Source organism: Melanostigma gelatinosum (assembly GCF_949748355.1).
Source record: "Melanostigma gelatinosum genome assembly, chromosome: 23".
In the NCBI taxonomy this organism is placed as follows: domain Eukaryota; kingdom Metazoa; phylum Chordata; class Actinopteri; order Perciformes; family Zoarcidae; genus Melanostigma; species Melanostigma gelatinosum.
In genome coordinates this window covers 5,576,809-5,599,150 of record NC_136656.1, presented here as the reverse complement: position 1 = coordinate 5,599,150, position 22,342 = coordinate 5,576,809, and the positions used below count along the sequence as shown (strand labels likewise).

Sequence of the window (22,342 nt, the reverse complement as noted above, 5' to 3'; positions counted from 1 at the left end):
CCGGCTCCGCGCTCTCATTGGCTGGATTGTCCCAACATGGCAAAACCTGATTGGCTGATGCAGACAGCACGTTGCTGGGTTTTTTTGGTCATTTTTTGAAGACGCTCAGCGCGGGAAATAAAAGTAAAGTTAAAGGGCAACGCTGGTGTTTATAATACACTATTTACAACACTATCAAGTGCATCATTAAGTTGTTTATTTTTAATCACCAAATGCAATGATAGATGACCAAAAAACAAACATCTAGAGATACAAATCACATCTTTCCATCTTTTACTTTTGTGGCTTTGTTATCTGAGAAAGCAGCTATTTTTAAGATAGGTTTGACAACGTGTCATTTGGGTGTATTTTGATGAATAATTAAAAATGAGCGTTGTAAATAAAAAGAAAAGCCTCCTGTGGACAGGTGTTGTATTTAGTTTTTTGCAACAATCACTAACTAAATGTAAAATAAACGAGTATAATTATAATTGGACCCAACGCAACTTTTTGGAAAAAGAAAAAAGGATGGGAAACAGCAGTTTGATTAAAAAAAATACATTTAACGCTCGTCCTCAAAAAATTAAGAACATTATTAGGCTACTCTTTCCAAAGTATTAACTTCCATGCATTTCCATGTCAAGTCCCAACACAAAGAAAAAACACAGGACTGTTAAGATGTCTTCAAAGGAACGTTAATTTCAGGGGAAGAACCTAATAGTTGTTCAAACACGTCGTGAGCTAACTGTACCAACAATAGATCTATTCAGCCTCAGAGCATTGATACGCAGAAGTCATATCTCCCTGCAATGCATCCCATCAGCCACCAGGAGCGACCTCTTATACGAGCGAGCCACACAGCAGGTAACAGTTGTCTCAGGAGGAGCAGACTTCTGGAGGCCAAAGGAGCTGCATGATAAAAGAGTCACCCGTGGGTGTCCTAGTAAACAGGTGGGGGATGTAGCAGGGAGAGAGGGAGAGAGGGAGGGGGAGACGAAAGAGAAGAACAGCATAATTCGATACGAGCCCGCGGAGGCAGCCAACAACGAGGGAGGAATAGAGCAGATGCTACATGTAGGAGGAGGGCCGGCGGGTCAAGTCCCTCAATGCTTCGACCCGTCGCTTACCGCTTCAGCTGAAAAATACAGTATGCCCTGTCCGAATATTCACCCTGTCACACAGGCCGTATGTAAATATGTAATTAAGGAGCAGGAAATGTACCGCAGCATGACCGACTCAAAAGCTGCTGGTCTAAGCTCTTAAAAAGGTTTTAATCAATAACCAGGAGGATGGATTCAAACAATTTTATTTCATTTAAAAAAAAAAAAAAGGTGTTATTTGAGGACATTAAATGGGGTTGGATGAAAGACATTGGCTGACAAAGAACACTGTTAATAATAGAGAAACATGATTTGAGTTCATTCAAATTAAAAAGGTGAAATACACTGTATATAGCTGAATACATTCAGGAATTAAATAAATATTCACGATGAAATGAAACAAACACTGGCACTAGAGTAATATGCATATTCTCGATAAACACAACAAATGATGCGTGTACACAGCAGCTTCTAATGTAAGTTACATGTTAATCCAGCTTGCGTCATTGCGACAACGCTCATGCTTCCGATCGCCACATTCATCAGCAGCAGCATTACCTAACAGCGTTCTAACAGAGCAAACTGCACCAGCTAATTAACACTTCATTAGCCAAGCCTGGAGATGTTACTGTTGTTCTCCCTCTGTTGCTATCTCAATACAATTACTGCTTCATGCAACGGAGCGTCTTAGCTGATCCAAGCACTGCTGCGCGTATCGTCTTTCCTGCAGAGCATATGGCTGAGGGAGGTTAGCTTAAGTAGGCCGTACTTACATACTGTATAATATCTAATATCACTATTTATGGTACATCCGTGCTAATTTGGCTTTTTTTTTTGTCTGAACTATAGTGCAAGAGATGCAAGATATGCCACCCTGTAGCCTGGTGTGTTTCTTGGTGGATGGTTGCCAACACTGTCGGTGTGGTTATAAGCATTGCAAAAGTGGCATTTTGGTAGCGTCTGTCTCCGTCTGCTCCAAGTGGTACGTACGTACGTACCACGACTCATATCCCATCGTTTTCCCAGTGCTCATCAGATGGCCGTGGCGAATAGAAAGATCTGGATGAGTGGCATGACTTTCAGAGTTGAAAGGTCAGCGAGGACAGCCTGCAGGGACAGCCTGCAGTGTGCACGTCAAACAAAACACAAATAAGATCGACATCTCACCGTAGCCCACTAAACCCTCAATAAGAGACATATTTCTACATTTTTAAATAAGGAACATAGAACGACATGCACGCTGATAGCGCGGGATCCTTCAGAGTCCACCGCTCCCCCAACCCTGTCCTTTTGGGATCGGAGGGAGATTAAATTTAGGGACCCTATCGTGTTTAGAGAGAGGGTTTAATATTTCAACGCTGGGCCTGAGGGGTTCTAAATATAAGATAAGGAGCAGTATGTTATGATATCTTCTCGCCAGCAATCTTAGAGCCTTAACATCAGCCTGTCGCCCCCCCGATGCGTCACATCGTAGTTCAGCACTCATCGTATGGTTTACTCATGGTTTTCGGTCATACGATAGTATGGGACCACAGTATGGGAGCGGGGGGGCGGTATACGGTGCAAGGCATGCACAAGCATAACATGACTGGTTCCTAGAATAATGCGACACAAGTGACCACGCTACTAGAGGAGGCGCTCGCTTCGCTACAAAGTTGGGTGTGTGCCAAATTTGCGTGACAGAAGATCAGACGTATTAAACGTGGCTCTGCGCAGAACGATGCCATCTGGCATGGCTTGTTTTGTGTCTGATCGGTGGGCGTGGAAGGGGTGTGGACTCTGAAGTGTCCAGCCAGGCATTTTTCAGACATGTGCATGCAGAAGACCGGGTTACTGGTACTGGCTGGTTATTAACGGCTATTTACAGCCGTCGAGGAGTATGCAGGGGGGGGGCACTGAAGTGTCAAACACACACAAGTCTAATGTGAGACGGACATACCTCGGCTGAGCCCAGGGACGTCACTTCCATCAGGTTCTCAGCGCGGAAGGCAAACACAGCGGCGGCTAGGACTGGAGGAGGTGTGTGTGCGTGGAGAGGTAACAGAAGAGAGGTGAGGCATATGGGGGGTAAGAGGCTCTTGCTGCAGAGGTTTGTAGTGCAACAACTCTTACCTGCAACTACCTCCAGCGAATCGTATCCCAGGACTCGGTCCCAGAGAAGAAGCAGCTGGTCGGTGGACAGATAGCCGGAAAAGGCCCGAACCATCCACTTGAAGGCTATACGCAACCTGGGGACCAAAGCGGCACGTCTTCAGGCTCCGAGGACAGATTACGTTTATTCTGATTCGGACATTGTGATTACAGATATTCACCACCAGATGGCAGACACGCATAATAGGAATAAGACCTGCGTGTGTGCAGGGTGTAGGTGACGCCTACGCTTTATAAAAAAAGAGAAGAGGATGCGGTGTGTGTGTGTGTGTGTGTGTGTGTGTGTGTGTGCAGGCTACTCACGGCTGCGCCCCAATCTGTCGCAGGTGGTAGAAGAGCTGAGGCAGGTGGGTCTGGAGCAGCCGCTCAAACTGCAGGCACAAAGACACGATCCCCTGCAGGAGCGCACGTTATATATACACAAGTTAAGCACATTCACGGAGGTGCAACGTACAGACACATCGCAGACAAAGCGGAATGTTTTGATCTGGATAATCGGCAGTGGTTTACCGAGGGCGAGGAGGAGATGGAGTGTAATCTGAAGAAGTAGCGGATGTACATTTCCCTGAATACACTGTACAGCTTGGACGGCTCGTTGTACAAGAAACACAAAGGTGCCACTGCAGGACAAAGCAAACATGCAAATACACACACACACACACACACACATACGCACACTGTTATATATTGTTGCGGTTTTCCTCCTGCAAGTTTAGTGTGAGAACTAAGGGGCAAAATATACTCACCATACATCGAAAACCCATGAAAAGGGATTACACCTGTGAAAATGAGATTTTTCAGTCAATACAGTTCATGCAATCTTATGCATTTAGGAGAAGCCCCTTCAGATGGAGTGATACACACAATAGAAACAATTTGAAATTAATACATTTCGTAAATGTGTAAATTATTGTATCATCAACGCAGATAAACAGCATATAATTTAGTCTTCATAAAAAATGTTCACAGGTGTGCAAAATACTAGAAAATGTCAACGCTTTTGTTGTTTTCTATATAAAATGATAGGATGTGAATGTTTGCAGGCTCACCGTTGGGGGGATAAACCACAGCACACTCCTCCTCTCCTCCCTTCCCTGTTCAACAGACACACAGGTCAATCAGTAACCAGTGTGTGGGGTTCGTGATGACTACTGCTGCCGTGCACGGGTATCCGGGTAAAGACATGGAGGTCACCAGAGTGCAGCGGCGCTCTTTTGAGTTCATGTGATGATGTGGCGTGTGTGTGTGTGTGTGTGTGTGTGGCCACACATCATCTCACCCTGGATGAAGGATCTGGGAGGAGTGGCACTGTTGTATTTGAAGTGCTCCAAGACGGCAGTGTCTCGAGAGAAACACAGCAACACCTGGCAACACACAGGTGTGGTATTAAACAGGCTCGCACGCACACACGTACACAGTGTAATATAATCCTAACCCTGACAACAGGGAATAAAGGAGTCACAAGTTAATACACTGTTGTTGTTTTGCTCGGGAGCCTGTGACGGCCCAACAGCCGACTCATCATTTAAATCCAGCCGGCTAATTTGCCTGTTTTATGAACGCCGCGTTTCAAACAGTGTGAGCATGATGGGAGAGAAACATGACTCTCTCATCATACGATGAGCGAGTCCCGCCCCTGCATGCTCTATATGAATGTGTGCATGTGTGTGCACTCAGCTGAGAGGCTGTATTTTCCATATATATGCCACGCGGACGTTAATGGGCTTAATGAATGAATTATCTGTGTTTACATTGTGCTTTTAGAAGTTGATTTGAATCAGTACTCGCATGATTTGAGTCAAGTGATTTGGCATATATGGTTTATTCTACAATTAATTTCATATAAAACCAATACATAGGCTCAATAAGACATGGGATTAAAAGCACGTCCCCCTTAAAATAACCATTTTCGTCAAATATAAGTGCATTTATGTCTCTAATAAAACAATAGGCTACATTAGACATAATTGTGGCACGTCTTGATCGACCTTACAGTGAATGTGTCAATTAATAATTAAAGTGTTGTGATTCGTAACTGCTTCTGAACAGTCAGGAATATGCAGGGTTTAAAATAAGACGAGCTCTTTACAGGCCGTGTGGGCTAAAACAGGACAAGAAGCCTTAATTCTCCCCGACAATAATTCTCCACATGTTTACGATCCGGTGAGAAAACCCGTTCAAATACTGCAATAATGGAGATGAGTGTTTATGATGGCATTAGAATGTGCCGGAGCTCTGCACCTGGAGCCATTTCAGGATGTCCCGATGCAAAAACAGCCCCAGAGGTCTCGAGAGGGACGCTCGCGTCGGAAAATACTCTGCAAGAAGAGCAACTCTTTCCATTACGGTCCAATTTCCGTGTCTTTTTTGAGAGCCGATTTCATTTCCACCGACCACTTCAGCTGAATTACATTGTGTGTGTGTGGGGGGGGGGGGGGGGGGGGGGTAATCTCTATCGGGCAACAAAATAAGACGGCAGGTTAATGAACGTTTAATGACTTTTCATGACGTTTAATGACGTTTAGTGAATTGATGTCGTCTGGAAAGCTTTTATTTAGTGCAGACTTGGTTTGGTAGAGGCGCCTGCTCAGGTGAATCAAAGTCAGCGTTCTCATACTTCTCTCGTAGATCTATGAATCCACGCTCACCCCACAGCGAGTGGATTCTTTCACTGCCTGGTGAGTTTGCCATCAGTCAATATTGAGGGCGATACCGGCGCTTTTGTTCTCGTGTGTGCTCATTGGACGGCCACCGAGGAAGCCCGACGCGTCGGCAGGCTGCTGAATAAAACCGGTTGCCGAGTAATATGCCGATCTGCAAACAGAGCGGCGGCTACGGGAGCCGCTAATAATAACAGCGGCGGCTCGTATCCTCGCCTGGGATGAATGCGGAACTGTAGGTACAGAGCTGTAAAACAGTCACCTGACAAATCACTTATGGGCGATGCTTCAGCTGCTATCTGGTGGAATGGAAACCTTTCATTTGGAGTCGCTCGTGGTTATATTTAATATCTGTGGGAGACCGTGTCGAAACGCCGACTTCTTAAAGAGAGGTGATAAAAAGCTATTACCCATAGGAAGATGAAAAAAAGGAGGGAAGGACAGAGGAAGTTCATGTCTTACATGAAAGGGCTCGACGCTGACTTTTAAACGTTGTGTATAAAAACTTTGAGGTACACATTTGGCGGTTTGCTGTCGCTATATTTTATATGTTAAAAAGCAGTGGAGTACCTGGTAGAGGAAATCTTCAAACACAAAGTAGTAGTCGTCGTTACTGGCAGTGAGCTTCACATCCTGGGAGGGCAGGATGTGACATTTTAGCACATTAAATACATATATATACACACAGAGATTGTTGTGTGTGTCAGAAAATACTTCCAGGAAATAGCCGGAGTCACGCAGGAGCAGTTTTTTGGAGATGGGAATCTAAAATCCACTCGAAAACCAAAGTTCTGAGTGTTTGTTTGGAGGCGTGTACCTTATAGATGAGGTTGTCCACCAGCAGGTCATGCTGTATGACTCCAGCCGTCAGCTGCTCGTAATGCATCACATCCTGAGAAACAGCAAAAGATCCGACATGGTTTATGTGTGTAATAAGCTGCGTAAAAGTCGTGTCCAGAGCCCGATACGTGTGGCCCTTTTTGATGAATGAACCTGTTTGTTTACAGAGTCTGGTGTTAATCCTATACTGGGGGTTCATCTGGACAAACTCTACCTCCAGTTCTCTGCAGTATGTTAAAAGATCGCCCCGTTCAACTGCTGAATCAAGTTTATGCGTCGTGACGGCGATGACAGGAGGATTAAACCGAGCTTAATGGATGGGTATCTGGTTTCCTGACGCACATGGTTAAACTCAAACCCCGTGTCTCCGGTTTGAGACGTGAGGGGAACAGGAACAGAGATGGTCATTTTTTTTTTGACAGCTGATGAGACACATACCGTCCTTCCAACTCTGACTGTTTAATGTGTTTGCCCTTTTGCCGTCCAGAGCCATGTGAACACTCTCCAGACCTCAGTCGGGTCCGTGCTCCTCTCAGATACAGTGAAGATAAACTGGTTCATACACAGATTATGTTGCAGGTCAGTGTTTTTACACAAGAGGTCCCCAAAAAAAAAAAGACCTGACCATGATCTGTGAAAACTTCATCTTGGAGTAAACATGCAGTTTGGGAATCAGCGCAGCTGTGTGTGCTCGGCTGCTTCATAAGAAACACGGACGGTTAACAGCCGCCACCAGGGTGCCACTCAGCTGTGTGTGTGTGTGTGTGTGTGTGCATATCGTACCTGTGGCTGGTTATTGGAGTTCAGGATGAGGGCCCACAGGTCAGCACGGAGCCCCGTGGAACAGCCCTGCCTGCTGTACTGCTGCGCTGCTGCACTGTCCTGCTCCATGACCACTGGTTCAAAGAGGGAGACATATTTCTATATTTCCTCCAGTTGATTCTGGATTCCTCCAGTTTCCGCCAGTTTGAGTGCTGAAAATGTTACATTCATTTTACTCAAATAAATCTGATTTAAAAAAAAAAAATGAATTTAATGAACTCAATAATTTAATTGAGTTAAATTAAAATAAATGTATTCATTATTTATTCATGAATTAATTGTATTGACTACATTTAAAATTCTATAAATGAATTCATTATGAATCAATCCAAACTAAATTTAAGTGATTATATTAAATTAAATCAAATGATTTTTAATTTATTAATTTAAATCAATTATTTAATTTATTTAATTAATTGATCAAATTAACTGTAATTGAATCAACCATTAAATTAAATGACATCAAAATAATGACATTGATTTTAATTTAATTTAATACAATACATTTGACCTGCCGACCGAGGTGACTGACAAGAATTCATAGAAAGCCTCGTGATTTGCCGGCAGAATGATATAATAAGTACAAACAGCAGCTGGGAACATGAACACCTGCACGTGTTGAACGGCCGCACAACAACAACGCCAGAACAGTTAAGAGGTTTGTTTTCTTCAGGAAACCTTGGAAAGGGCGCGCAGAAATAAAACATCTTCCGACGTCGGACTTTGATGCATCCAAAACAAAAACAAAAACAATAAGATAAGTTATGAAAACTACGACAAATACGCCACCGATTAATCTCACAGAGTGGGTGAGCTGCGGCTTCACAGCCACATGTTTGGGTTCAAACGTAACAATATATAAACATAAAAAAAAATGTATATAAAATGTATATAAAATGCAGCTTGTGCTTTGCAGACGCTTGATGTCTGATTGGTGTCCTGAACGAGGCCGGGGTTCATAGCAGAGCAACGACAGGAGACCGGTGTCTATCGGGCCCATCGCTGCACCTGAGACGGCAAAGAGGAAGATCCATTAACGGCAGAGGAGCTGACGTCACCTCTCTCTCTCTCTCTCTCTCTCTCGACTGACTCAAGGTCCCTCTACTAAATATGGAGTTAAATACTAATGATCTGGACAATAATAAAGTATTGATACTCCTGGTGCCCGGTTGGTGCTCTTGGTTCAGATTCGGGTGCTTGGACCTCGGTACACCTGCTTGCAGGTCTAATTTGGATCAATTTCCCTCAACAAAAGAATTAGAAGAACAGAAAGCCATTTAAAGCAATACATTAAGAAACTAACCACACACTGACCTTTTTTCCCGATTTGAACATACTCGTTTTCAAACAAGTCTGCGCACGAATGAATGAATGAATGAATGAATGAAAAAAAAATATATATATATATATATATATATATATATATATATATATATATATATATATATATATATATATATATATATATATATATAGAGAGAGAGAGAGAGAGAGAGAGAGAGAGAAAGAAAGAAAGAAAGAAAGAAAGAGCGAGAAAAACAGATTAATAATGGCCCGGTATGGGCTCAGTTTTTCAAACTAATGTTATCTCTGTAATGTACAAAAGGCAGAGCCGGTGGATACAAAGTCTATTTAAAGTCTAAACACCAGGCTGCAACAACGTCAATATATCTGGAACTTAACAGAGATATTGTTTGAGGAAACCCAGACAGCCATGTGGCACAGGAGCGGCCCGGAGCGGTAAACACGCCGTGCGACCCCGGTGTTCATCAGGTAAACACATTTATTTGGGTTATTTCTGATTGATTGCTGCTGGAATGAAAATGGGTTAAGGTATGAAATTTAAAAAAGAAAGCTGCTGAATGGATGTCTTAGCTCTCGTTATCACTAATCGTACACGACATGCTGGTATATATTTGATAGGATAGAACAGACTGAATATAAAGCTGCCGCCAGCAGCCGCTTCGCTTAGCTTAGCACAGACGTGTCGTTTTTTTGTCTGTAAATAATCATATTTCCCAAAATGTGAAACTATTACTTTAACTACGATGGTGCATGAACTTGTGCAGTAATACCTGGATGGATGTGTGCATGGTCATCGATCCCCAGCTGCCCAGAGGTGAGGTTGAGCTCCGAGTAGGCCCGTCTCTGACAGTTTAACACACACAAAAAAACACACATTATACATACATTGTGCATTTCCTGTGGCAGCTTAATAGGACATGCTGTCATACGCGTTGGAACTCAGCAGGTCACTCGTGGACAAAACACCTGCCGCTCGAGAAACAGATGAGTCCACATGTGGTCCCCCTACCAGCTGCGGGATGTCCCGGACGTTGAGGGGAACCTGGATGAGACCCCAGTGGCTCCTGACGCTGACGTCCTCGCTGCCGTCGTGATTCGGATTGCGCAGGCTGACTAACAGCTGTGTGGAAAGCGACAACGCAGCGTATGGGAATTCATTTTTTGTCTTTCACTGAATACTCTCGAGCTGCACACAAAAAAAAAAAAACAACATCTGCCTACCTCCAGGAAGTCTTTCGGGGCGTATACAGGCCTGACGCTAGCTAGATCTGGAGAGACACAAAGACACGAATGAATCCCTTCCAGCTGATACGTGCACGCAATGTGTTACATGTGTTGTTCAGGAACAGGTTTAGAAGCTGTGAAAACAAGACTACACAAACGAATCCACGCCTGAAGTCCCATTTAATGAACTGGAACTTGACTGTACTTCAGAATGCATTTGTGACACTCTCCAAAAGAAGAGTACAAGGACGGCTGAGGTAGATTCAGACAGCTTTGAGTGGGACTTCCACGCACTGTCGTAAATTAAAGTGCCGTGTCGTCCCCAGAACCAGGGCACGTTCAGGGTTGGACGGATACGGAGAGGGGGGGGGGGGGGTGCCGCTCGTTATCGCAGCTCTGGACAGCTTCTATGCTCACAGTCCAAAGTGTTTACAGCCGCAGGACGGCACATCCTAAATGTTATGATATGGCAGTGAGCTGCGATAGCATTGTTAGGACACAGGGTCACCGTGTTCTTTGTGAATGTAGCGGCTCGGCGTACAAACGAGAGACGTGTCTTCTGAGACTAAATTATGATAAATACTTGAGCTGTGCTTAGAATCTAGGCTGTGCTTTCAACCAGTGTTTCCCAGACTCTACATCTGGAAAACCCTCATTTTATACTTTACAGATGTTTCAGAGTGTGTACCCCGGTATGTAAAACATTCCCTGGATGACTCGGGCTAGATCTGGTTCAGATCTGGTTCAGAGATGCAAAACACACCGGCGAGCAGACACATCAACACTGATCTTTCATAAAAGGCAAGATGGGTAATGTCTGGAGGACCTGGTTCATCTGTGCCCATCTCGTTCCATTTGTTGGCGAGCTCCTTCTGCTCCGCCGCTGGCCTCTGCGTCGTGGGCGGGAAAAAAAAGGGGGAAGATTTCAACAAAACAAAACAGGAACCAATCTTTTGAAAAATGTCACATGAGAAATGTGGCCGGCGCCAAGCACCGCCTGTTTATTTTTTGAGTATCTCTGCACTGTGAAATTATTGGCGGCCTTTGCCAGAGAACCTGAAGTAAGAGCCGCTGTAATTACACTACTGTCCGTTGGCTGTGATTACAATACTGGAGTTACCATGCGAGCCAGAGGCACTCCAAGTTCTGTACTCATGCTGTTCAGGCTTTTGAGGACACGCTTCTCCCAGCCGGCCTGCGTAACAGAGAGCACACACACACACACATTCAGAACTACTTGGCTTCGGATACCGTGTTACAAATACCTGGGCGATGGAAAACAAACAACAACAACAACATGTCTCTGAAATCATAGAGAGAGAGTGAGAGAGAGTGAGGGGTGACGGAGATAAGAAGAGACAGACTGACCTGAGCCGCTCGCATGTAGGCCAGCGGCTCTTTGATATGCTCTGGAGGAGCTGGGGGATGACTCGGGGGCAGCTGGCTAGAATAAGCAAACACAAGAGAGAGGGGGGGGGGGGGGGCAATGTTACAGTACAATAAAAGAATCAAGTAAATACGCACGGTGTTGTTGAGGGATTGAAGCCACGGTGAACACAAACAACATAACGTTGTTGTAAAGAACTGCTGAAAAAGTGCTTAAGCTGTCAAACAGAAAAGGCAAATATAACATGTTGAGATTCCTCTTTGTTAAAACAGGCAGTCAGTCACCATATTGAATGACTCAAGGTCTCAGTGCGTTAAACACCTATAAGAGCGCATAGGGCTGACTAATGGCCAGAAGGAGGAGGCATTAGTCAAATGAGTATGTCATCCTGTTTTAAGAGCAGTAAGCATGTTTTCAGTGTGAGCCGAGAGAGGGAGAGAGGGAGAGAGAGAGAGAGAGAGCGAGAGAGACGTTACAATCAAAGGTGAGAGAGCTCAGTGGTGGAAACACCTTTCAAAAGATGTTTATTGAAGATGCAGAGTGTTTCCCAGCGGTTTGATTCTAATAAAGTTTCCTAACGAGGGCTAACAGGACGTAAACCCAGAATTATTGTGGAGCAATTAACAACGGTGTACGATGTCTTTCTTGATAGCCAAAATAGCTCGTGAGCACATGAAGCCAATGCTGCTGAAAGGTGAACATGACAATGTGAGGTACGAATAGTTGTACAAAGATGTGCGCAAGGCTACTTTGTATCCAAATGATCAATAATACCCAAAACTCATGGGAATGTGCGTATGTGCGTCACACAGATAACTGAAACTGCATGGAACTTACACTTGCAGTTCTCTGTACACTGCATTCTGTAGCTGTCTCTCCCAGCCTGTGTAAAACATAAAGACACACCATCACCACACACACATAAACAACAATACATTAGTTCTAGTTTTTATTAGAATAGGCAGGAGGCTCAGTGACCGTTTGTGTGTGTGCGTGTGGTGCAGAAGAAGACAGGAATGTGCCCACCTGACGTTTTGAGAAAACTGCGCACGTCTTCTTTTAGGGAATCCAATTTGATGTCAGGTTGATGTAAACACTCCTACATGACATGTGAGGCACAACACAAACAGTAGGATGTGCGTTATAGAGTGTGTACGCTGTGTTCTTACATTGACGGCAACAACCTGCTTCGTTATAGCCACAAGCTAACTAAGCTAGCCCCCCCCCCCCCCCCCCCCCTCCCTCGCGCTCACTTGGGCTCGTCTCTCTATCTGAGAGTGTAAATGGCTTCCTTTCAGCCGCTGGACGATGTGAGCGATGGTCAGCGATAACTCGGAGCCCTCGTCCATCCCTCCTCAACCCAAAGTGTGGCGTCTGAAACACGGCTCCGTTTTGCTGTGTCGTGCGTTAGCCAGCATCCGCCCCCTGCAGAGGTTACTTAGCAACTGAGGGACGGTGCGGGGGGGAACAAGAACCGGAAACTTTGGTTCCGGGATGAAGATCTGTCATTTTTCTAATGGAAATACTCAAATTAAATACAAGCACATGAATACTGTACTTGCAGTACATTACTCATGTACTGCAGGCCTTACGCTCAGTTTTGTTGTACTTGTACTTTACTTGAGTATTTCCATTTGTGCGCCTTCATACTTCCAAAATATTGCACTTTTTACCTCACTGCACTTATCTGAGAACTTAAGTCACATGACTTTTTATATGATCGGATAACAAAATCTAATTTATCATTGTTAGAAATAAAAACACCCAACATCTTATAATGTGGTAAATATAGCTCCACCTCAACTACATCAATGAAATGTTGCGTAGACATGAATATGCATCCGTTTTGACCATCAAATAATATCATATACATTCATGTTACTTAATAACAGAGTTTCTTTATGCAGAATGAATACTTTTACTGTTGATGCTTTGAGTACAGTTGATGATAATACTTCTGTGCTTTTATGAATGAGATTTTTATGCAGGACTTTTACTTGTACTTGGCCCTACATGAATTCCACATGTGCATTTTTGTATGGGCATAACTTCAAATCGCAAAGTCGCAAAGCTGCTTGTAAACCCATCTCTAGTGTTTGATTAACCACAGCTGGCCTTAAAATATCACCAGCTGTTTCTCTCACGCGTGTGAATATAGCTTCAAGCCCAACTCTTTCATCAGGGGTTTATAACAACATCACTCATGCTTTCTTGGCTTGTCTTGCAGGGACAATATTGTTCAACATGTGACTCATCCCACAATATTGGAGTTGGCGTTGTTTGGCCACTAATGACAAGAGCATCTCTGCACCTTTCAGAACAATTACAGCACGAGCCAATGGACTTGCCACTGCCGGCAATAGCATGCTTTGAAATGTGTCATGGAAGCATGGTCACAGTACAGAACACTCACTGGTCCCAGATATCTGAAATGCAGTTCATTTCAGTTGTCTTTTGGCCCATCAGTCCTCTCTTATAAATGATGCGGGGAATTGGACATATTCCAGGTATTAATAAAGAATCAAGAATGATGTGCTCAATGCAGACAACATACTGCCTACTTCTGTGCAGAATCTCTATTACTGCAATGATTTACGACTGTTTGTTTTATAAAAACAAAAAAAGGGGGAGGGGGGGAGGGGGGCGAGATGCTGACTTGCACAAACCCTAAAGGCGGGCTGAGCACTCAAGAATGCAACCCGTGCACATGTCAGTAGATGGAACTGCTGAGCACGAGTGGAGCGCAGCGCACCAGAGCGCACGGAAACTTGTAGAGACCATAATTGTTATTTTCCTGATTTCTTCTCTTTTTTTAAAATCGGCTGAGACGGACTGTTGTGACACTTCTCATTGTTTGTATTTTCGTGTAATACGCACGCTCTTCATACCATATGACTGCTTTTTTTTTTTTTTTTTAACTTGAGGCTATAGGAGAGAACGCGACATGGAGACGTTTACAATACACGACATGCTCATAAATTCAACTGACCTGAATAAGATTTTATGTAATTTTGGAATCAGGAATATTTCGGAGTGCGAACAGGATCATTCACCCGAACCTAAAGGTAGGCTACAGTGAATTGATCTATTTTATGCTACTCTGAAAAATCGTATGTAACATCCTGCCTAACAGCAGATAGTTGTATTCAGAAATGTGATATTTTCTTGTTTGTGCCAAAAGAGCAACTGTTTTTGGGCATTTCATTGCGTCAATGCGCATTGGGCCCATATGGCTCAGGACCTCCACAAAGCCAGTGACACATATGTTGCCGGTGAACACTGGTTTTGACAATGCCAAGTGAACCCAAATGCCATGAAACACGTTATGGATACAAGATGTAGGATTAAATGGCACAAGGCTTGTGGATTTATGAGGAGAAACATCTAAGAGGAAGGATGCAACATATTGAAATTTCAGTTTGACTTATTATGGTGAGAGATACCGTCCTAAAATCGACTGTGTATAAATAGGAATATTTTAGAAGTATTACAGTGATTTAAGGTAATTTCTAAATACAAAAGAAACCGCGTGAGGGAGAGTGTGAGTACAAATAGCACACATTTTAAGAATGACGTGCCCAGAGTTTATGTGTTTGTGCACCCATGTGTCTCCCACTGCTCTCAGACATCAACCACACCGTGCGGATCATCCTCTACGGCCTCATCTTCCTCCTCAGCCTCCTGGGCAACAGCCTCATCATCGCAGTCCTGGTGAGGAACAGGCGCATGAGGACCGTCACCAACCTCTTTCTGCTGTCGCTGGCCGTCAGCGACCTGATGGTCTCTCTGGTCTGCATCCCCTTCACCCTCATCCCCAACCTCATGAGGGACTTCATCTTCGGCGCCAGCATGTGCAAGCTGGTCATGTACTTCATGGGTGAGGGGAATTATGATATGAGATTATTTTTTGTGGTTGTCTTTAAACTGAGATATATGGAAATTGTTGTCTTTTTGTGGTCTTAAATGATCTTTACAGTCAAATTACAGTTTTCTGAACTTAAGAGGAATGACCATTTTGACCATATCACTCATCTACTGTTGAAATCTACTTAAAATATATCATTGTGATGCCTCAATTTATTATTATCCCCAAAGTAGACTTCCTTTCAAGTAAAGAAAATGCCATGTTGCAATTATAAGTTTTGCATCGCAGTTTGATTGAAATGTGTATATGTTATATATTTATGTTTTTATGGTATATCTATGTCGGAGAGAGAGGATATTTACAGCCATATTAGGCAATGTCCTGCACAAAGGTTCCTTTACGCGCATGTTGATGGTGATTTGGTGATTTAGTGAGTTAAAAATGAGCTAAAAGCAGCTGTAGTCAAAGTAAACATGTCGTCAAACAGAATGGATTTACCTCAAAGTACCCTCACCCTCATGAATATTTACAGACAGGATTCTTCGACAGGATTCTTCAACAAAACTTTAAAGTCCCCCCTCAAAGCATGTGTTTGAGCTCCGCTGTGCAGACGGAAGACGTATGTGCAGAGTTTGACACTAAAGGCTGTTTTTTTCACAGTCACATCTGTTGAAGAAGTTCCACTGCGCTCAAACAAATCATATGAGTTTGTTTGTTTGTGGTCAATATTTATGCCTATTACCGATTTAAATGACTTCCAAATGATTTCTCCAGCCATAAATAGCGGAGGCCGCAGACAGTTAATCAGAACAGGGATGTGAAACAAGTCCCCCGCGGCTTTAATTCGCTTGCTATTGTGATGAATTCCAGAAGTTCTTCTCTCGTAACGAGGTACAGCCATTACAGATGACGCACCTTCACTAATAGTTCACTCTCATCTAATTACAGGTCCGCTGGAAAATCAGATTTTGCATTTCTCTCCTTACTTCCTGTCGCTCCGTCGTCCAGGATTATTACCTCGGATCGCACACGCCGATTATCCGAATGTATTTATAGCTCTTATTGTTATTGTTGCCGAGTGTGTTAACACAGGATGTACCTGGATGTGCAATTTAATGTCACTACAAATGAATGTGCCGCAGTAGCCACGTGTTCTGAGAGGATGCTGACCGTCACAAAGCCAGAGGGAGAAAAAACTAAAACAAAGGCGGAAATGGTACCTAATTAAACGAAAAGTTGCATTTTGGGAAAGGCACTTAATTTGCTTTCTTGCCGAGAGTTTGACACCACTCCCGTGTCTTTCCGTCTTTATGCTGAGCTAAGCTTCTCTTGTTTATTTGATGGGCAGGTCCTTCTTCATCATGTATTCGATGATAGTTCTAATGTTTGAGGGGCTCAACACTGAAACTAAAAAAAGTCTATTTTTTTTGGGCTTTTCTGATCTGTGCAGGTGTGTCAGTGAGCGTTTCCACGTTCAACTTGGTGGCCATCTCCCTGGAGCGCTACAGCGCCATCTGCAACCCGCTGACCTCCAGGGCGTGGCAGACCAAATCCCACGCCGCCAGAGTCATCACCGCCACCTGGGTGGCGTCCTTCATCCTGATGCTGCCGTACCCCGTTTCCAGCGGCCTCAAGCCCTTCACCCGCCAAAACAACAGCACCGGGTACATGTGCCGCCTCGCGTGGCCCAACGACTTCATCCAGCAGTCCTGGTGAGCTGCAAACAAGTGCACGAGGGAGCGTGGTATACCTTACCCCGTCCCAGCAGAAAAAGATAAAAGGCTTATTACCCATCAAATACAATACAAATGTTGTGTTGTCATGATGATATCAGTCGAGACCCCAATGCAGGGGATTCTAATATTGGCTCCGTTGTTGATTTAACGGACAGTTAATGCTCTTACTCCCCTGAATGTGTCCCTTGCAGGTACGTGTCCCTGGTGTTGCTGCTCTTCTTAATCCCCGGGTTGGTCATGATGACGGCCTACGGACTCATTTGCCTGGAGCTCTACCGGGGCATCACCTTTGAGCTGTCCAGCAGGAAGTCGAGCAGAGGTATGGAAATAAAGCACAGCGAGCAATCAAAAGCAACATTTTTTTCTTTTTCGCATGACCATATATTTTCCTCTGAAAAGACCAAAACCAACGATATCTTCGTCCAATGTCTCAATACTTTACGACCTCCCTCATCTGTCTGTGGTGTTTAGCTCCCCGGCCCACTGGTTTGTACGAAATCTTTAAAAACACATCAGAAGCATAAAGTTTATTTTTAAAAGGTAAAAGAATTCCCGATGCCCGCTGGGCACCGTCGATTTTAGCAATCGTCTCTGGAACGCGAGCAAAAGGTGCATTTCTTTGGGACTACTTTCAGCTGCGGATTGATACACATTCGGTGCTCAAGTGAGAGCTTACAGCGGCACGTTTGTAAGACTGACTCAAAATGAGCAACAGGGCCAACGTCCGAAAAGCAGGTTTATGGGAAGAATGAATGAGCTGCATTAGGATTAGCTACACAGACGATGCTTCATAGAAGGATCAAGCCATTGATACATTTGGTCCTTTCTTGAGAAATAGAACATCACCAGACTTATCCCTCAACTTGACATATAAAATTAGTAATTTTGTTTTGGAAATGCATCCCTGGCTTTCAGGAAAGTCTGACACGTGTCGCTCTTAAGTGGCAGACACAACCTCAACTTTCCTGGTTGAGTCATGAGGGATTTTAAACTGCTGATAAAACTGCACTCTGACACTCCAGTCTTTGCTTCTCATATCCCCCCCCCCCCCGGCAGAAAGACAACTCAGCACTGGCAGCAACAAACCCGGTGACAGCGACGGCTGTTACCTGCAGCCGTCCAAAAAGAAGAGCATCACAGCGAGCGCGGGCCCCCCCAGCAGCAAGCCCACGGTGGGCCGCGTGTGCGGCAGCAGCTCCACCGCCAACCTGATGGCCAAGAAGCGCGTGATCCGCATGCTCCTGGTCATCGTCTTCCTCTTCTTCCTGTGCTGGACGCCCGTCTTCGTGGTCAACGCGTGGCAGGCCTTCGACCGGCGCTCGGCCTACCGCCTGACCGGGGCGCCCATCTCCTACATCCACCTGCTGTCCTACACCTCGGCCTGCGTCAACCCCATCATTTACTGCTTCATGAACAAGCGCTTCCGCCAGGGCATGCTGGCCACGTTCACCTGCTGCAGCTGCTTGGGGAGGAGAGGCGGCGGCGGAGGGAGCGGAGGCGGAGGCGGCGTGGGGAGGTCGGCTGGAATCTGGGATGCTAAAGGGGAGGCGGGCAGGTTGAGGGCGAGGCTGAAGGCCGCAGAGCAGAACGGTCACACGCGGCCGAGTGGAGCCAGCACCTACACCGGCACCCGGGCCTCGGCCTGGAGTGAGCTGACTTAAAGGGGATTCCTCTGCGTAAAAGAGCTCTGGCCTGAAGTGCAAACACTTCAAAGGGAATCTTGTTTGTTTTGAAGGCCCTCACAGCGCTTATAGGACTAGTTTAAGAGCAGCTGCTTTAGCTGGAAGTGTGACGTGACGTGGGTACAGTTGTTGTTCATGTGGAGCAGTAGAGGTGCACATCAACGCAGCCAGATGTGTTTTTCTAAAGCCTGCAGTGTCCAGGCGTTAAAGGGCCTAAAGTCTAAAATTACAAAGAAAAGTCATGATTTTTCTTACTTACCAGTTATGAAAGCGGTTCACACCGAGGTCTGCGTCACCTGAAATTACATTTTAAAAAAAGGTGAGTGACAATTTGCAAAAAGATTTCGGTGATATTCTTTCACGAGTTGACAAATGAGTCTCACCTCGAGGGCGATTTCATTTAGTAACTGCTGCGGAGCCTTCGGTCCTCCCTCATCTTCACCAGCCGATCGAGTTTGTCCAGTTGTCGTGGAAACGTTACAACTTGCACATTTCCGTGACAAACGGGCAAACTGGATGTGCAGATGAGAGGATCGTGCGATCGGATCAAACGCTGGTTTAACAGCAAAACTGCATCAAAACATCCTTTCACAAACTCACAATACTCAGTGCAGTTTAATCCAAGTGTCACTTATCCGTATGCTCACTTAACACACGCGCATCCTCGCTGAAACGTGTGTAAAAGTTGTATTAAATCGTAATAACATATAAATATATACGTCCGTAAACAGGCTTTTCATTTGTCTTTATGTCACGCCGCAGTGTAACCGTAATCAGCAGCATCAAAACAGTCCTCCAGTGCACAAACAGTTCTGCTCTTGTCCTTGACTCGCTCTCTGTGTGTGTGTGTGTGTGTGTGTGTGTGTGTGTGTGTGTGTGTGTGTGTGTGTGCCTGTCTACGGGAACTGCAGAGGCCTTATCATTGAGTGGGACTTTGAACAGCTGTATCACCTCTCCTTCAAAGAGCAAATAAGAGGGCATTAGGGCCCGGACAAGTGGCGGAAATCTGCTGGGACTTCTTCCCAAGGATAAGAGCTCCATTTGGGCTCGGTAGATGCCAAAGAGCCCTGGGAGATGCTTAGCCGTCACTGGAGGAGGGACGATACACAAGTCTGGCATTATAGTTTGTAAAAAAAAATAATACATGCTTACATCACCGATGACCATTAAAAACATGACACAAAGTGAGATTTTATATCACTTGTTTTATTTCTCATTTTTATGCCAATATTGCAAGTTTTATTTTCTCGTTTTTTTTTTTCTTCTTTCTTCTTTTTAATGACATACAGATTTGAGCATGATCTGGAGCTGCAATATGTACAAAAAAACTAACGTACGTTATCAAAAAAACAAACAACCGTCCCCATTTCTTTTTGACGTTATTGCTAAATGTTACAAACGGCACAAGGTTTTCCTACCAATCAGCAACCCTTCAAGCACTGAGTACACTACCACAATGACACCTCTGCTTACCAGTTACGAGAATAATACACAGATACAGTGAGAGGGAAAGAGAGCGAGAGAGCACATGGACAAGGAAGAGGCGATGACGATGGAAACAAGGGTGATCCAACTGTAGCAAAGCTCAGCGTAAAAAGGCTGTTAAAACTCCAAATGTACATAAACGTGAGCGGGTGGAAGAGCGAGGATGAAATGTGTGAGAGGGAAAAGAAAAAGGTCAGCGCTCTGTAGCGCAAACAGCCGAATAGTGTGAAGTAGAAGTGAAGGCTGAGTGCGACAGAGAAGGGGCTTCCACGCCGTTTGATTTAAATGGGTTTAAAGCTGCCTCTCACTCTGCCCCCGTTTCGTTGAGCAGTGCATGAAAACTACGTTATATCAAAAAGACATTTGGCATATTAGAGGATACGTAACATTGTTCAGAGCTCATTATATAAAAACAAAGAAAACACAAGAAACAGCTGCTTTTGGAAGAGTAGAACAAACGCACACACAGAGAGAGAAACCGGTTTGTGTAAGAAGGCGTGTAACATTTTCTTTTTACCCCTTTTGACGATGATTCGTCCCCTTTACGCGCTTGACATCGAGTTATCCTCCCTATCCCATAACGCTTTTATTAAGAGAGGAATATAAACTGCAAACCAGCTCAGATTGTCACATTTTGAAAAGCACGCAGCAGCCCCCCCCCCCCCTTCTTTATTAGTGACGAGCGACAAAAGCTGCTCTGTTCAGACTGGCATGAGGAGATCCAAAGGAGATCCAGAGGAGATCCAGAGGAGCCAGGGGTTGGTTTAGCCTTAAGAGGCGACTCAGCATGTAAACAAAAACCCAAAAATATCCAAGCTCGAGGGGGGGGGGGGGGGAGAACAGAGAGAGAGCGAGACAGAGACAGAGAGAGAGAGAGACAGAGAGAGAGAGACACAGAGACAGAGACAGAGAGAGACACAGAGACAGAGAGACAGAGACAGAGACAGAGACAGAGAGACAGAGAGACAGAGACAGAGACAGAGAGACAGAGAGACAGAGACAGAGAGAGAGAGAGACAGAGAGAGACAGAGACAGAGAGAGACACAGAGACAGAGAGACAGAGACAGAGAGACAGAGAGACAGAGACACAGAGACACAGAGACAGAGAGACAGAGACAGAGAGACAGAGACAGAGACAGAGACAGAGAGAGACAGAGACAGAGAGAGAGAGACAGAGACAGAGAGACAGAGACAGAGGGAGAGAGAGACAGAGACACAGAGACAGAGACAGAGAGACAGCGAGAGAGCGACAGAGGGAGAGAGAGAGAGAGACAGAGAGACAGAGGAGGGGGGGTGTGATGCTAGATGCTTAAAAAAAAAAAACTCACTGAATTTTTAGAGCCAGTAGAAAAAAAAACACTCAAAAGTTTAAAAATCTACAGCTTAAGATTGCGTGACCTCCATCCTGCAGAGTAAAGGGTTCAGGCTGACAGACAGGAAGTGGCCTCTTTGAACGGGAACACAAAATTAAAAAAACACACTCCCAGGCCACCCGAGGCAGCACGGGCAATAATGCACTTTTCTTTCTTTTTTTTTTGTTGACATAAGACATAAGGGGAGACTTTGTACCAATAATTTAAAAAATATCAATATTACAATATAAAACATTTAACATGAATGACTGACAGGTGGGCGAGCGGGCGGCGAAACGGGGGCATAACTTAATCTTTTTTTTTTTACAATGAAGGGGGGTGCAAGCGAATCCTTTTTTCGTTCCTATTTAATTTGTCCGTAGGGAACACTTCATTAAGCAGACATTCAAGTTACAGTATTGTTCTGTTTTTTTGTTGTGTATACAGTCGTACTGTAATACTAGATCACAAGTATTGCCTTCGAGCGTTTGATCGTGGTGGAAGACAGAAACACCTCCGTGAATAAAAAGTTACTTTCTTTTGTTGTTTTTTTTGGGAGAGAGCAGTTGGAACACACTTTTGAAATGGAGCGAGTCTGACTCGATATTCCATTACAGCAACTACATGACAGTTTTACACACACACACACACACGCACACACACACACACTTTGCTGGCTGGTGAACTAGTGCTCAGGCGGGACAGAAGACGATGAAATGACCTGTACAATATTGCTGTTCTGTTTGGAAATGCA

General features: G+C 44.6%; 2 protein-coding genes across 4 annotated transcripts; one reads left to right on the top strand and one right to left on the bottom strand.

Annotated features, from left to right (window-relative positions):
- Nucleotides 1-1,268: 1,268 nt before the first annotated feature.
- Nucleotides 1,269-12,880, bottom strand: tbc1d19 (TBC1 domain family, member 19). Of its 3 annotated transcripts, XM_079295545.1 has the most exons (21): nt 12,722-12,880; nt 12,495-12,567; nt 12,306-12,351; nt 11,450-11,525; nt 11,202-11,276; nt 10,908-10,971; nt 10,079-10,125; nt 9,867-9,977; nt 9,628-9,700; nt 8,867-8,905; nt 7,514-7,626; nt 6,708-6,782; nt 6,461-6,523; nt 4,510-4,594; nt 4,280-4,324; nt 3,977-4,009; nt 3,741-3,850; nt 3,534-3,625; nt 3,192-3,307; nt 3,019-3,089; nt 1,269-2,186 (listed from the first exon to the last, which is right to left on the bottom strand). In XM_079295545.1, exons 1-21 carry the CDS (start codon nt 12,815-12,817, stop codon nt 2,112-2,114), a joined length of 1,578 nt encoding a protein of 525 aa, XP_079151671.1. In that variant the 5' UTR covers nt 12,818-12,880; the 3' UTR covers nt 1,269-2,111. The 3 variants fall into 3 exon arrangements, with proteins under 3 accessions (XP_079151671.1, XP_079151670.1, XP_079151672.1); XM_079295544.1 differs by having other exon boundaries at nt 3,741-4,009; XM_079295546.1 differs by lacking the exon at nt 8,867-8,905.
- Nucleotides 12,881-14,412: 1,532 nt separating this feature from the next.
- cckar (cholecystokinin A receptor) lies at nt 14,413-18,730 on the top strand (the record flags this gene model as incomplete). Its single annotated transcript, XM_079295035.1, has 5 exons — nt 14,413-14,533; nt 15,094-15,345; nt 16,784-17,045; nt 17,261-17,388; nt 18,126-18,730. The coding sequence occupies 5 exons, from the start codon at nt 14,413-14,415 to the stop codon at nt 18,728-18,730; spliced, it is 1,368 nt and encodes a 455-aa protein (XP_079151161.1).
- Between the last annotated feature and the right edge of the window lie 3,612 nt (nt 18,731-22,342).